Source organism: Galleria mellonella, unplaced genomic scaffold (genome assembly GCF_026898425.1).
Source record: "Galleria mellonella isolate WM207_F2 unplaced genomic scaffold, CSIRO_AGI_GalMel_v1 utg1053, whole genome shotgun sequence".
Taxonomy (NCBI): domain Eukaryota; kingdom Metazoa; phylum Arthropoda; class Insecta; order Lepidoptera; family Pyralidae; genus Galleria; species Galleria mellonella.
Genome location: NW_026441968.1, coordinates 595,171 through 613,203, shown reverse-complemented (window position 1 = coordinate 613,203; position 18,033 = coordinate 595,171). Strand labels below are relative to the sequence as shown.

Here is an 18,033-nt window from a genome sequence, read left to right as displayed (position 1 = left end):
AAATTGTATAAATCTACAATTGAATTGATCACGTGTTCATTATTGTGGCTCATAAAACTACCTACGCACCTATCTATATATTATTCTTACAATTCTATAATAGTAAATAAACGTTTATTTTTTTTACAGAAATAGAAAATGGTCCAATGCGATCCCTCTATGCACGCCAATCAACAACTACACCTCGTCAGATTCTGTCGCGATGCTGACAGGCGACGTAGACGCCATGTTGTCGGACGCCATATTGCCGACGGACATTTTGAAGACGCACGAAACTCCCGCCATTTTGTCACCGGAGAGTTATAAGGCCGCGATGACGCGGGTCGCGGCCGCCAAATTTTTACGGAGAGCTCCAATTGAAAATTATAAAAATAGGATCTCTAGAGTGAATAGGTTGTTACGAAGGGACACTGAGAGGTAATTTTTATGAAGAAAGGAATTGATTTTGTGTAGTAATATTAGATATGGTTCAAGTGGCATAATGTTTTACGTAATATGAAAATATATGTGTCATATTCGACGATCTTTGTAATTCAAATAAAATACATAGATAATATAAATATTGTGAAGTAACTAATTCAGTTACGTGATAATATAAACGAAAATATATAGGTATTTCATCCCATCCATCTCTGATATATATTCTGTATTAAACATTTGATAATAATAACTCTTACCTATAACGTAGTTTCGAAATGTACATACAGAAAGAAACTTTAATCATTAACATCTTTTTAAAGTAATGTTCCACCAGTGAAACTATCAATTCTTAGTTTTTTTGGAACCTTCATTTTATCGGCCGGTAAGCTTAATATTTTTTTATTATTTTTAACCAGTATTATTTTGGGAAAATTTATTAATATCGTTGTAGAACACTCCCTTAAAAAAAATACTAACGACTACGTTTCCACCTAATAATTGTTGATAGAACGATAACCTCAAATCAATCTACAAATTAATGTATTTTAATTTTGTTATCAGTTATAAAATGAATTCACATTTGAAGTTCCAAATTGGCTTAATGAGCATAATCAATAGGTAATGTTGTCTTACATTAACAACCAATTAAATGCTCGAATACTGTTAAAAGTACCATTAGATATTCCTCTTAGATAACTAAGAGTATTAATCTACAAAACAGGTCACAGATTAAATAAAATAAAAGTGTTCGTGTGCCCTAAATTATGGGGTCATATTTCTTAATCTACGATCACGGCGGTCATTCTCGGCGCCTCTAATCGTAATTTAACTTGTCGTTAATTATTTTAAACTTTAAATATATCAATCACACTTGCGTTGTATCGCCGGAAATTTATTATCACTCTGGTAGCTTAAAATATTTGAAATTGATGCTTCATCTGTAGATACAACTCTTTTTAAGAGGCTAAGTTACTTAGACAATACATAGAAAGAGAATGCAAAAGGCAAACTTTTAAGAAGCTAGATACATACTAAAAGGTCAAGATATTTCCCCCTTTTTACTATGTACATATTATTATTTTACTTATCTCATAAATCCCACGTGATTACGTTATCGGAAATTGGTAGACATAATATTTGACTTCTCTTATACAGCCTCTATCCTCCTTTTCGCCTTTTACTCACAGTAAAATTACCGTAGATAGGTACTGTTCTTAATCTATGAATTTAACACTCGTATGAACATGGGTTAATTAATACAATTTTGTTTCATTATTCATAAGTGAGGCAAAGAAAAGTTATTATAACATTTATAAAACTAAAGTTACCAAATAGATCTCCAAATTAATTCTTATAATTTTTAAATTTATTTAAATTTAAGCAATTGCAATTTTGTTTCATTATTAATAAGTGAGGCAAAGGAAATTATTTAGTCATTTATAAAACTAAAGTTACCAAACAGATCTCCAAGTTAATTCTTATAATTGGTAAATTTATTTAAGTGTAAGCAAGGATTTGAAAAACAGAGAATTAGAGTAGAATTAAAGTATTAGACTGCTGCCAAAAACACATTTTGTTTTAGTGTGTACTATAAATACACTCATAAGAATTATATTGCAAAATTATGTTTAAGTAATTTCAATGAAGTTACTGTCCCTCTAATACCATATTACAAATACGAAGTTCTATTTAACTTATAATTACGTTGTATTATTGAGATTTGACCGGAAAAAAGTAAAAACAAATGAAAAAGGAAAAATCCAAAATCAACACTGGCAAGAAATGTCCTACAATAGAGTCCATGACATAGAATTAAAAAAAAAATAAGAACTCAACTTTTCAATTTTAATTGTTAACGTTTATAGTTTAAATTTTATTTCGACGCAACATTAAAATGTAAAAACAAGTATCTCACTGATGTTTGCGACTCTAAAAAGACGTAATTTTCTAGTAATTTAAAGTCATAAAACTACTGAAAAATGACGTCTTAAAAACGTTCCCGTTCTACCTGTGTCTCTAAATAGAACTACGCATTTAAGATAAAAAAAAATTATGAAAAGTCTATGCAATTATATCCGTAATAAACAATACTTATAAATAATTTTTTTCCACTAGATATTTGAGAATTTGAAAAAACTTTACTACTGTAACTACCTTACTTATTACTTTACTTTTAATTTTATTATAAAAAAAAATATCAAATAACCTACGTATTGTGAAGTAATATTATTTTGAAGACTGTTTTAAATAATATTAATATTATAATTAATCAATTGTCTATTTTTTTTTAATAGATAAAAAAAAATATATTGTAAATATACGCTTTGCCAAAGTTTAGAGTACATACTTCTATAAATAATAGTTAATAGTTGTTACTGTAGGGTTATTTGGTGGGATTCGTTCGGTGGGATTTAGGTGTCCATGACATAATATATTTTGTTGTACGTTTGTCACAAACTTACACCTAAATATAAACAGGGTCGGCAACGCGCATGTAACACCACTAGTGTTGCAGGCGTCCATAGACTACAGTGACCGTTTACGATTAGACGGGCTGTATGCTTGTATACTTGTAAAAAGTATTCTAAAAATGTAATGCTATTTGCCAGTGTGGAAAATAATTTAATGAACAATAATTTAATTCAATTTTAAACGTTAACAAAATGTTCATAAAGATTAAAATCGAGTGTAGATATGTAATTATAATAATTTTATTTTTTTTACTTTAAGGTATTTAATCTATATATGCCTTTACATTTAAGACATAAAACTGTTTGAAAAATATAAAATTAAATGAAACAATAATATTATTATATATTTAGTATTATTAAACAAAAACAATATTTAATGATTATATTAAGTAATCGTCGATCATTACTTTACTGGACTTTACGTAACGCATCGCAAACTTATCGGTTCAATATAACATACAATTAAGCGAAAGTGGGTTAATTCTGGGGCACTGCTCGTATTTCCTAAACCTATCTCCAAATTTACAATTTCTATTTAATACTTCAGTAAAACTATTATGGTGTCCATCGATATATTAAGCAGTTATGATACCAATCTGCTAATATTTTAAATTTTTCTGTTGTTTAGAATCACTTTGCTGTAATATCAAATTGAAATTCGAATTTTAAAAATAGAAAATGTTGCTTCAGAATCGACTTGGCAGTATCAACTATGTTTGTTAGATAGACTTAAATAAAAAAAAAAAATCTATTTAATACAGTTCTTTGAGAGAGAAGACTATCAAAATATAACTGTGGGGTTTCCATTATCATTGGTTGGGGGGTATCGTGGGCGAAACAGTATACTCTGTTATGTCCATGGTACTGCTCACGTCTATAGGCGACGGTTACCACTTTCCATCGAATGGACCGTCAGCTTGTTTAACATTCTAAGTTGTATAAAAAAAAAGTTTATTATTTTTTTCGTTTTACATATTCATTATCTAGAATTTATTAAATAAAAAAATTGCATAAAAAACAACAAAAAAACCATCAGCTATGACTTATGACTATGGCAAAAGGGACAACAAAATATATTGTAATGGGCGTCTTACAGTGCTCATTGACGAATCTAAAATTGGAAGTCCAACCACGAAGAATTCAAAATGGCGTCATTAGTGCTGTTCATAATATTTAAAACCATATCATAGACTGTAAGACGGCAAAGCGTATTCGTAAAATCTGCAACTACTAGAATGATGCGGCAAATATTTTAGCTTAGAATCTTTAAAAGAAAAAAACAATTTTAGAGCGAAATTTTAGAGAATACTTGGTAATACATCTCGTTAATATTTACTGTATTTGTTATTTTTCTTTTCACTTGGTGCAATAAAGTGTAAAATAAATAAATAAATACCTGTATTTAGTATTACATTTGACATATACGAGTCTTTATTATATTATATAGAGAGAGAGTTTCCATACAAATGCTTCGAGAAAAACGGCTAAACTATTTCATACAATTTTGAATAATAGATAGCTGATGAGTGATCACTTTATAACTTCTATATTTATTTTGTTTTATAATTTTTACATATTTTTGATGCGTAAAAACTTATGTTATTTATTAAGTAATTAAATATAGACACATCGAGATACATTATGTGCGTAAGTACATAGAATAATAATATAAAAACAAGTCAGCTAATTTGACAATTAGCTGACAAAAAGTTGACCCGTTTTTGAGGCTCGATGCTCTATCTATATATGATTCATTCATTTATTTCCTTAGTTTTATAATAAACAGTACGATTTACATATATTATCTAATGTACGATATTATCTAATGTACCTACATTATTCTTTGAAATTTGAAGTACATAGTTTTATAGTTTTTCTCGGACATTTGTTTATGTATTGAAATGAATTTTATTTGCATTAAATAACTTTAAAATTATTAACAAAGGCCATGTAGTGTTAAATTTGGCACCTGTTTAATTGCCTTAAACGATGTAGGCATGCAAATATTTATATTTTATAAAAATGGTTGCATGAACATTTATACATTTTTACACAACGTGATCTTTTGCCATTTTTCTAATATTAATTTTCAATTTCATTCAAGATTAGGCAAGCTTTATTATGAGTTTGTAGATTTTAACTGAAAACGTTAAAATGATGTTTGTATTATTTATTATTTTGCCAAACAGAGTCTATAATCAGAACTGTTTCAATATTTGACAATAACATTATGGAATGCAATAAGAAATAGATATTTTCTTAATATTTCTTTTTCTGTGATAATCATTTGAAAAATACTCAGTCTTCTGATTTCGAATACGTCAGTCTTAAAAATTTAAAGCAAACTTATGGGTAGTAATAATTTGTATATTTAATTTTTTAGTTTAAAAATCTCTTTAAAAAAAGAGCTTCCTGTAGAGGTTTTCCCAAGAGACTACAACACGAGGTTCTTCAAAAGGGGGGTAAAGAGGTCTCTTCAGGGTTAGCAACGCGCGCGTAATTCCTCTGGTATTGCAGGCGTTCATAGGCTACGGTAACCGCTTACCATCAGGTGGGCCGTATGCTTGTTTGCCACCTCAGTGGTATAAAAAAAATCTATGTAATAAAGGTTATTTGATTAAAATCATTTTATATGGACTTTAACAAGATAAATATCTAGTAATATTTAATAAAGTTCTTTGTCTAATTTCCTTAATGGTTTTCGTTTCTGATTTAAAAAAAAAACACTGCAGTCATAAAATATTTTGCCGCGTCATTCTTTGTGGTTTTATGGCAAGATGGCGTCGATTGTCTGTCACAAATAACAAGGAATTACGTAGGAGTGAGAAAATTGTCAATTCATAGCAGGCTAGTGTATAGACAATGTTATACGACCGCATAACCCTACCAAATTCAGATACAATCTGCTTGCATACTTTCTACATAAACTGTGTCGAATATATAATCTAGTAATGTAAAATTTGTTATTAACAAATAATTGACATATCAAACGTTTTCTATACACTAGCCTGCTATGAATTGAGATAAATAGCAACTGTTGGTGTATATTTCGTCCTCTTTTTACTAATTATATTTGCCTAAGAAGAAAGGAGGAAACCATATGATTTACAATTTTAATTTTGTCATTCCTTCTATGTAATTCCTTGTTCTTAGGTCTGTCATAACTGTCCACGTTTTAAATAAGTTAACTAATAGATAAACTAATTATAGTTGTAATTTAAAAGTACTTAAGTACGTTAGATATGTATGTATGTACCACGCACAAACGTTTGGAAAACTTTTGCCTCTGAAATTTGACAAAGATCAGGTGAATAAAAATATTTTATCAACAGGTATCATAAAGTTTTCTTAATAATAAAAAAATATATTTAAATTGAATTATGGGTTGATTCGTTAGGATTTTTTTTTAATTTTTGTATCTGAAATTCATAGATAAAATGTAATATATTTTATATTGTGATTAAAAAATATAACTTACTTTTAATTATTGTTTATGGTACTAATCATAAAACTCTATATATATATATATATATAATTAATACGAACAAATATTGCCTGATCTTTGATGTAAATTTTCGCTCAAAAATTCACATATCTTAAATTAAAAATAATATATTTAAAAGTTATAAACTCAGCATGTTTTAATTATGTATACGTTGAATAAAATTCATAATTACAATGTAATAATCCTATTTAATTGCCAAACTAAACATGAATTAAATTCAAATCTGATTGTAATTGTTTTTTTTTTACTGAGCTGTACACACGTGAAACTGAAATAGTCAGCATTGTTTTAAAAAAAATCCTATTAGTGGAACTGAACAATTTCACGACAAAAACATAAGTGGAAAAATGACGAAAAACTTTTTGTGGAAATAATAATAATTCGTTTTTCACGAAGCATAGAAGAAATGCTTCGTGAAAAATGAGTCGACTTTTTCATAAAATATTGTGTGATAAATAGTTATGAGTGATGCCTTTATAACTTCTATCAATATTTATTTTGTCTTATAATCTCTGCATCTTTTTAATGCGTAAACACTCATTTTATTTATCAAATAATACGTCAAGATACATTATAAGCGTAAGTATATAGAACACTGTTTAAAAAAATAAGTCAGCTAATTTGACAAAAAGTTGACCCGTTTTAGAGGCTCGATGCTTTATCTATATAATCTAAGATTAAAATAAGTCACTGTAGTGTGTCACACATGTTTGCACGGGAGCGTACGGGTGATTTTTACGCAATACGACGCAAACGAATTGTTTCGCTGTTGGCTAGGGTGCGTGTTAACTCAAACAGTGTCCTGAAGACAATTGCTGATAAAATGGACTGTCCCATCCTAAAATATTGGGTGGGACAGGTTATCAATGCAAGAGCGTCATGACCGCTCATTTACTAACATAGGTTAAGTCAATTTTTAAACTAACAAAATGGGCCTATATTAAATTTTACAAAAATATTATCTCCCCTCTTAAGGAGAGGAGATGGCAACTAATCCCCGGCAGAAGCACAGTCGGCCGGGGTTCAGGGTCCTAGGGAGAGAAACCGGCTTGTCGGTGCTAATTCATGCATCTTCATCCAGCCAGCTCTATCCCAGGCCATATCCTTTATCTCCCTATACGACATGACACCTAGTGTTTCTTTTATCTGTCTCATGTAGTTATTCCTCGGTCTTCCTCTTCCTCTTTTGCTCTATATTTTTCCTTCATTTTTTTTTTATATTGTATGCTTTATTTATTTATTCTGTTAGTAGATTTAAAAATTTTAATACAACAATATATTAATTAATTTGAGTTATTTTGGAATGAGACATCGGACGTAGAGCTATCTCATTCTATTTGACGGTCTCGCTAGCGATAGTCCATTGAGGGAATCGTTATCGAAAGCGAGTCCACGAGTTGGAATGAGACATCCGACGTTGCTATCTCATTCTATCACACAGACTTGCTGGCGAAGTCGATTCCAATGATGAATACTTTTGCCACTTGTCTAGAGGGCCAGCAGTTTGGTCATTTCCTAATTCCTGGCCGCTTTGTTTGAATTTTTAAATCGTGGCTACAATTTTTTTTTAATATGTAATTAAAATAGATACTCTTTATTGTTTCCTCCAAAAGTGTACAATAGTAAACTTATTACAAATATAAACAATTACAAGAAATAATCACAATGAGAAAACAATGGACAACCTTATCGCTAAAGCGATCTCTTCCAGGCAACCTTTGGATGGAGAGGAGTAATTATAAACAATTTGATACTTAACTATATTTTTTTACAGCCAATATTCACAGTTACTATTTTAAAATTGATATTTAAATAATCTTCTCACTAGATGGAGCACCGACCTTAAAACATGTGTTTGCAAGATCAAAACCGTTCCCTCAGGCAATTTATGAAGAATGTCTATATTCAGCAGTGGACAAGCAATGCTTGGAATTATGGCAAATCACATGAAATAACTAAAATTGTGTTTCAAGCAATTTTTTTTTTTTTATATAACAGACTTGAAAACCTCCTCAAAAGTGTTAGAAAAGAAAAAAGTTACCTCATTAAATGACCTTGAGAGTTTTGTTTCTAAATTTTATCACTGAGTGACACAATCTTAAGTAATAATAATAATAATAAATAAAATTAATCGAAAGTACTATCACGACACCAATGACAAAACCAACTAAATCATTAATCAATTGAACTAATTACGCAATGCACGCACTCGTGTCCAATTGTCATTATAAGTTTTATTATAATTTGTTTAAAGATAATTCATTGTACATTGCCGACTTGTAACTATAATCGTTCGGATTCGAGTAATTCAAAGCAGCGTTGTATTGTTACCAACTAGAAGAAGTCTAAAGTAATCAAATAACTTTATTTCACAGTAAAAGGTACCGTAATGCGATTGAAAACTCAGTTGAGCGCTCGTCGCGTTCCCCGAATGGCGTTTGGAAGTTGTGCGTTTTCGCGGCAAAACGCGCATAACTTTTCGACTGTCACAATTTAAATTTCGAATACATTTTCGTTGGCGCGTTTTTATTTGACATCTGATTGCAGTGATTTTTGTTTTCTTTTTTTGAATCAGTGCTGTGAATTGTGATTTAGAAAATACAGTGTGATGCCTTATTGTTTTCGGTCAGGTTACGCCATGATAATACGATAACTTACGAAGGTAGGTTAATAGATTTTGTCGTTTAGTTTTGGAGCGGCACTATAGCAATTAAGATAACATTCCGTTTTACTGCATCAGCGCCGCATTCTCAAGTTTTATGTGTGTACCCCATTTTACAGTCACGCACATTGGTTATATTCAAAGTTAACTTTTTTGGCTCAGACAAAAAGTTGTATTGATTGATAAGAGAAAAAATCGCTTAAGACATTTTTAAAAGTAAATTAGGTACATACTTAGATGTATCTGATAAAAAATAGGTGCGTTCACTACATAATCAAATGTCTACTAGTAAGTACAGGGGGGAAAGGAATTGTTAGTAATGGAGACTGAGAATCCCATTGCTAGCAATATACCCAACCAGGTCGACCTCCTCGCGGTTCTCCCTGAAAACTATCATGGTTAATTCCTGATGAATTCATCATGACGGGCTAACTGGCCTGTTTTCATTCTCATCTATCACCCTTCACTGGTGCTCCGCCAGCGTATCCCATTAGCGCAGGTGGGGTTACCATACCATTTTCACCCATCAAAAAAAAAAACTAGTACCTAAGTACATTGTTTACGACTATATTTTTTTAACTGACTAAAAAAAAAGGAAGGTCCCAATTCGTCTGCGTTTAGTATAAACAATTTATTTATATTAAAAAAGGCCATCAATTTGACAATTCTGAACCGATTTTGAAAACGACGTTTCTTTTTTTTTATAAAAAAATAATAGTATTTGATCAACAATGGATATATAAACCTTATTAAGTACAAAAGATATATCAAAATTGGTTTACAATTTACTTAGATATAACATATGAATAAAAAGATATTAATAGGATTAAAAATCCATAATTTGACATGACACCTTTTTAAAATAATCAGCTCGAAAAAAAAATAAAGAGGTATAGACAATTATAGTGGCCAGTTATGTTTTTTTCTACAGATACCTACATAGGTAAATGTATGAAAATAAATATTGTACGTACATACACACATATACTGTTTATTTTTATATAGTTATCGAAAATTTCAAAAAGGGCTAGAAATACTTCATGTTCGTGTTACCAGAGGGAGACTTTGTACAAAAGTCGATTGCTTGGGTACCACTGTCCCATTCGTGTTTCAACCGTGAAGCAGTTGTGTTTGCATGGCTGTGTTTCGGTTTGAAGGGTGGGATATAGCGTGAATTTACTGAGTACAGAGGAATAACACCTGAGTCCTCAGGAATGGTAACGCATGGGAGGTATCATATGCGAAACAGTATACTCTGTTATGTCCATGGTACCGCTCATGTCTATAGGCGACGGTTACCACTTTCTATCAGGGCCGTCAGCTTGTTTGCCATTCTTAGTTGTATAAAAAAAAAAATAACTAGCCTATACCAATCTTTGAGACGTCTGGCCCGATATACGTAATTCTTTTTTTTTTTTACAAAAAATGTTTCCTTCCCACGCTAATTCTGTTATAATTGACGTCAATTTCGCCTAAAAAATATATGTTCCCTCATAGTTATTTAATTATGGACATTATAAACCTGAAGTTACAAACAATTCGTAATACATAATTATGTTACATACAGAATTATTTCGAAAAGAAACACGAATACACCAAATTGCAGTCGGCGGTAAGTGTCTACCTAACGTACCACTCAGGGGGGAAAGGGATTGTTAGTAATGGAGATTAAAAATCTCATTGCTAGCAATATACCCAACCAGGTCGACCTCCTCGAGGTTCCCCCTGGAAACTATCATGGTAAATTCCTGATGGATTCATCATGATGGGCTATCTGGCCTGTTTTCATTCTCATCTATCACCCTTCACTGGTGCTCCGCCAGCGTATCCCGTTAGCGCAGGCGGGGTTACCATACCATTTTCACCCATTAAAAAAAAATCTCTTTTAAATAGTAAATTTTTTGTTGTTGTTCTTGTTTATATATTTTAGACATGTTACTGAATTATGCTTAACATAATAGTCGTAACACACAGGCAATGCCGCGTGTTATCTCTAGTATATGTTGATGATAATAAAATAATGTATCGAACGGAAATGGTTAGGACTCCAACTCGAAGGTTAGACTGTTTGTAATAAATGAATTAACTCAAAAATAAATTAACGAGAGTTTAAATTGTATCATTGCATCATCGCGCTAAATTATTTACGGAATTACGAGAAACTTCAAATATGGCGACTCGCAAATTACAAATAACTTTATTTTTTTAATTTAATGGTTACAGTACGTATACATAAGATTATGTTAAAAAAGAACTGGCTCAAAGTTCCACAGCAAAAACCAGTTTTTAAACCAAAATTAAAAACTAAACTACGTAATCAATTTTGATAAAATTTCTATGCACACCAATTTGTAAATATATCCATTTGGATAAAAAAAAAAGAATTTTCCAAATCGATTTTCAACTAACGGAATTATGAGGTAATAAATATATAAATAAGGGGGGAAAGGGATTGTTAGTAATGGAGACTGAGAATCCCATTGCAAGCAATATACCCAACCAGATTGACCTCCTCGCGGTTCCCCCTGGAAACTATCATGGTTAATTCCTGATGAATTCATCATGATGGGCTAACTGGCCTGTTTTCATTCTCATCTATCACCCTTCACTGGTGCTCCGCCAGCGTATCCCGTTAGCGCAGGCGCATTACCATACCATTTTCAGCCATTACAAAAAAAAATTGACAACCTTCTTCTTTTTGAAGTCGGTTAATAAAACAGTGCGTTTCTCTATGCCATGAAAAAAGAGAAGCGTAAGAATAAATTAAACCCCTTTACGCGACATATTCTCGAATGAATAATGACTTGCACACTCGCAATATTCCATCCTAGTTGGTACAAATCTCTTTTTTAAAATTGCAATGTATCAATTAATCACACATTAATTTGTATTAACATAGGTAGGTAAATATTTTGGTTACATGATGTTACACAAATTTAATTTTTAGTTAATTTTTAGTTATTATCCAAATATTCACATTAATTACCTATTGAATTAAAGACAATTTTAAACCTATTACTTATTGATTAACATTAGGAATATTAACAATTTCAGAATCACGAAATTAAAAATTGTAAAATACAAATTAGATTTAATATTAAGTTAAACAAAAAATATAATAATTCGATTTATACACATATGTATACATTCTCCATGTAGTCCCGGCATAGAATAAGCTACGCCTTCCTTTCCCGCGAGTGTCGTAAGAGGCGACTGAGAGATGGCGAGGGATGGACAGCAGTGTCCCTCTTAAAACATCATCTTGGCAACTACTGGCAAAACGCCCCAAGACGGAGGCTTATGTTCATCAGTGGACAGTTAAAGCCTGATATGATGATGATGATTAAATTTAAACATATACGTATATCTACTTTAATATTATAAAGAGAAAAGATTTGTATTTTTGTGTGTATGTATGTTTGTAATGAATAAACTCAAAAACTACTTTGCCGATTTCAAAAATTCTTTTACCATTAGAAAGCTACATTCAACTTGAGTAACATAGGCTATATTTATTGCTAGAAAAGATTATGGATCCTTACTAAAACTTTAGTAACTTAAGTCATGGTGTAAAAAAATGCTATAAAATATCTTTGGTCGCGTGCGCTGCGGAAACTATTGGTGATAGAACAAAAGTATGTTCAACAATATTGAAGGAAATATCAATAACTACAAAAAACTTAGCAATACTATATGTCCAACTATTATCGTTATGTCACAATAACCTACTTTTTAAAATGTTGTTAAAATGTCCACCCGTGCGAAGCCTTTAAATAGACATTTAGAAGATGTATTAAATTTTAAATTCAAGTTCAAAGCAAATCTACATACAGCCACATCTGAACAGCAGTTTTTCCACAGACAATTTGTACATCGTTCATGAAGCGAGCCACGTGCTCGAACGAGAGTATTTGAAGTAAACAAGACGATTTATTTGCCAGTCACACGCTCGATGCCAAGGTTGTTCGAATGGTTTTACGTGAAAAACGAGCGGCGGTGTACCTAGTCGTATTTGTTCATTATATTGACGTTATTTTCTCAGAGGAATAAATGAGACGAGACAATATGTACTTATATTGTTTATAAAAACTGTTGACGACTCCGAGAATAAGACAAGATGTACCTACTTGTTTGCTTGTTTGTTGAATTTTGCTTTTAATATAGGCACTTGTATATACAAACAAGTGTTGTTTTTTTTTTGATGGGTGAAAATGGTATGGTAACCCCGCGTGCGCTAACGGGATACACTGGCGGAGCACCAGTGAAGGGTGATAGATGAGAATGAAAAACAGGCCAGTTAGCCCATCATGATGAATTCATCAGGAATTAACCATGATAGTTTCCAGGGGGAAACGCGAGGAGGTCGACCTGGTTGGGTATATTGCTAGCAATGGGATTCTCAGTCTCCATTACTAACAATCCCTTTCCCCCTGATACATACCATTTAAAAATGTTAAAATATAATTTCTTTGGACTTTTGTAATAGGATTTATGACAAACGAAATGTTAAGTTCCATTTACTAGGCCAATTTCGGGACGAATAAAAACACAAAATTGAGTCCGAAAATTTGAAATTTCCTTTCATTGTAGAACCCTGGTTACGCTAATGGAATCCTAGTTTTTTTTTATACAACTTAGAATAGCAAACAAGCTGCACGGCCCACCTGATGGAAAGTGGTAAACGTCGCCTGTAGACATGAGCAGTACCATGGACATAACAGAATATACTGTTTCGCCCAACAACTAGCTGCCAATCAGATACAACGTTACTACAATTTTTTAATACTTTGGTTTCACTTAACTGAATTTTCTCTTCAATAACAAAACGCAGTTTACATACCGAGATATCGTGTATCATATGATGTCGTCGCATTCTTGTTTGTAACCAGAGATATTGGATTGTAACGTCGAGTTTGCAACCACTACGTATCAACACAATAAACTAAATGATTTTTCATAAATGCTTCGAGAAAAACGTGGTAACCGTCGCCTATAGATATGAGCAGTACCACGGACATGACAGAGTATACTGTTTCGCCCATGATACCCCCCATGCGTTGCCATTCCTGAGGACTCGGGTGTTATTCCTCTGCACCCAGTAAATTCACTGCCATATCCCACCCTCCGAACCGAAACACAGCCATGCAAACACAACTGCTTCACGGTTGAAACACGAATGGAACAGAGGCACCCAAGCAAACGACTTTTGTACAAAATCACCCCATAAATCTCATCTGTTCTTGGTGCCAACACCACTGTACCACGTCTTTGCAAGCTGTTGAATGACTACAAGCAATGCTTGGATATTCACTTCGATAAGGGGATTTCTATAGGAATATAGTGATAACTGTTATCCAATGGCAATACGGGTATACAATAAGTTACCTTCAGAAATAAAGGATCTTCCGATAGAGAGATTTAGATCAGAGTTATTCACTTTCTTTTAGAGAAATGTTATTATTACGGTTATTGAATATTTAAATGACAAAACAATGTAATGAAAGATGTAATGTATTAAAAATTACTTAAAATATAAACCATAATTTTATATGATATTTTGACATAAAGAATATTGTAATTTGGAAAATGTTTGGACTGTATAATTGTAAAACTTTTTTTGACATTGACATTATTCACTAAACGTGTCTTAGGGATGGCACCTAGAATATATAATAAATTACCTAAATCCCTCACAGATATAGATGACATAAAAAAATATAAAACTAAACTGTATGAATACCTAATAAACAGAACATACTATTCAATTGACGATTTCCTTGAAGATAAATGTAATAAATTTCCATAATTATATTTTTTTACTATAAATGTGACATTGCTGAGTTTTCTTTTTATATAATATAAATTTTTTCTTATTTAATTGTAAATTTGTATACCTCGATAGATGGGGTCGATCATAGAGGACTTATATTGTTTTACCATCCATTGTTACCACAAAATATATAAATAAATAAATAAATATAATGTAGACTTAAAACCATTTTAACATTTACATACGTCTGCGGGGTGCTGCATGTTGTGTGCCTGTATATGTATGTAACTTCTTATTGTACCATGTAGCAAGCGAATAAATATGATTTGATTTGATTTGAAAGCATTGCAGTTAATTTGAATAGCTAAAACTTATGTGAAGCAATCGTCTATTGAATTTAAAAAACTATACCTATGTCGAATACCTCAAGAGTTTGTTATGCCATATTATTGTTTATTTGTTAATTAGCACGCTGTGTTTCCTTTAAAATGATTGTACACTAAGTATGAATAGACGGTAATTTTAATATTAAATCTTGTCAGTGTAACAATTGCTGGGAGACCAAATAAAGATAAAATAAAATAAAATAAAATTTCTTTTTTAAATTAGTTAGTAGTTTAGTTTTTAAATCAAAATTTAAAAGGTTTTTTCACAATTGAAGTCGAGTTTTTGTGGGACACCATATTTTAATTATTTTAATTCGATTAATTTTCTAACACAGCAAACTGGGGGGAAAGGGATTGTTAGTAATGGAGACTGAGAATCCCATTGCTAGAAATATACCCAACCAGGTCGCCCTCCTCGCGGTTCCCCCTGGAAACTATCGTGGTTAATTCCTGACGAATTCATCATGATGGGCTAACTGGCCTGTTTTCATTCTCATCTATCACCCTTCACTGGTGCTCCGCCAGCGTATCCCGTTAGCGCAGGCGGGGTTACCATACCATTTTCACCCATCAAAAAAAAAACACAGCAAACTCGCGGGGAGGGGGAAGAGTTTGCTAGTAAAGGGGTCTAATGAATCTATTACTAGCAATACACCTTATCAGGTGGTTCTCCCTGAAAACCATCGTGAACAATTCTCGTTGAATTCGTCACGATGGGCTAACTGACCTGCTTCATCCTCACCTATCATCCTTCACTGGTGCCTCGCCGGTGTATACCGATAGTGCGGGCACAACAAACTCGACCGTCATAAATTGACACCTGTTTATCTGTATACTCGTGTCAATACGTGCTAATTACACCATAATGTAGACACGTGTAATAAATTTAAATATATTATATATTAATAAAATAGAAATCAGTTCTACTCAAGGTAGCCCTATTTTATGCATTACTGATGATTGCCAAAATTGCTGAATTTTTATTTATTTATTTATTTATTCATTAGTACAAATATGTGTACATGGCGGACTTAATGCTAAAAGCATTCTCTCCCAGTCAACAATAGGGAAGTGTCAGAATACTCGAATGCGGTACTACTAATTATTGATATACATACATACTAAAATTACATATATAAACGAATAAATATATATAAATAACAAATATACTTATATTATACACGAAATTGAGAATAATATAAAGTACAGGATCAAGACGTAAATATATCCTTTCAGATAAAAAAAGAATTTTCCAAATCGCTTCACAATTGTCAGAGTTATGAGGTGACAAACATAAAAAAATACAACCGAATTTAAGAACTCCTTATTTTTGAAGTCGGTTAAAAAAAACTAAGTCACTATCCGCTTCCGGCTGTTTCTCCATTCATTACTATACCACTTAACGAATTTTAATACCTATTTCACTGTTATTTAATTTCGTTTTAATGGACGCTATGTAATTATTTCTATATAAAGATATTTTAATTTGCACTTGTGTGAAGTTAGGGCGGGTTGCCAGTTCTAAATAAATAAACTACTACATAATCTGCATAATTCTCTCCACAAATAATGTAGAAACACTTCTCTATATATGTATGAAAATAGTGTATAATTTACGATTACAGGTGTGAGCATTGCACAATACATTTTACCGTTGGTATTGGTTTATGTGAAACTAGTTACTGCCCGCTGCTTCCTAAGCGTGGATTTCAGATATAGGATACAGTAACTATTGTGGATGGTATACTTGTATATACGACAAACGGTGTATCTACAGTATGGGGTTCTTAAAAAACGGGGTAAAGAGATTTCTTCAGGGTCTGCAGGCGTTCATAGGCTACGGTAACCGCTTACCATCAGATGGGTCGTATGCTTGTTTGCCACCTCAGTGGTCTTAAAAAAAAATTAAAAAAAGAAATAACCCTACAGGAACTGTGAAAAGCGCATTCAGTTTGGTACACCAGTTTTAGCATGATGTCAAAAACAAACATAAATACAAACAGATAAAAAAAATTCAATTTCTCTCAAATATCTCCAGCAAATATCTATCAAATATCTAGTTACGAAAGTTTTTTTATTTATTTCTTTCTTTATTTCTTATTGCATTCCATAATATAATTAACATTGCAACTTCAATTATGGACCCTGTTGGGCACTGCAAGCACGAGTACGAGAGAGGAGGACAACACTTTTTTCACTTTAGAAATAGTCTATGGATCCGTTACAATATTATCCAGTCATTGACATTGTATCACGATAGGTACGTATTTTTTTATTATTATTATTCATTATTTAAGTATTGGTGTGTATCTATTTATATCGTAATTGTTATTAGTATTATATAGTTATTTAATATATAGTGTAGTTTATAATTATTCATATTTATATTGTAGAATTAATTAAGAAATAGTTTATTAATAAAATTTGAGCAATGTCAGTTTTAGCTATGTCTTAAATAATTATCAATTTGTAATTAATTATTTATTTTTAAATTACATTTTATTTTATGAGATATTATATTTTTAAAAGAAGATATACATACATATATATGTATATATATATATATATGTATATATATATATATATATATGTATATATATATATATATATATATATATTATTTATATTATTTTAAATATATATATATATATACATATATGTAAATGTACACTTCAAGAATATACTGACGTCACCGCGTCAAACCAAGCCGGTTTACATAATGAGCGAGCAGTACATAACAATCGTGTACATAATAGAATGAGATGAACAATAGACGCTGTCAGCTGATGTATCCTTGAACTATTCAAGTTTACACGTCA

General features: G+C 31.4%; 2 protein-coding genes across 2 annotated transcripts in view; both read left to right on the top strand.

The window, feature by feature from the left end:
• Positions 1-6,618, top strand: part of LOC113511306 (uncharacterized) — a 140,507-nt gene extending 133,889 nt beyond the window's left edge. The window contains 1 exon segment of the mRNA XM_052903210.1: positions 130-6,618. Within this exon segment, the coding sequence (XP_052759170.1) occupies positions 130-421 (292 nt within the window). The 3' untranslated portion in view covers positions 422-6,618.
• A 2,186-nt stretch (positions 6,619-8,804) lies between these two features.
• The window catches only part of LOC113511087 (rhophilin-1), a 139,013-nt gene continuing 129,784 nt past the window's right edge, over positions 8,805-18,033 (top strand). Inside the window, exon 1 of the mRNA XM_052903441.1 lies at positions 8,805-9,058. The gene's annotated coding sequence lies outside the window, so the exon portion shown is untranslated. The remainder of the gene's footprint in view (positions 9,059-18,033) is intronic.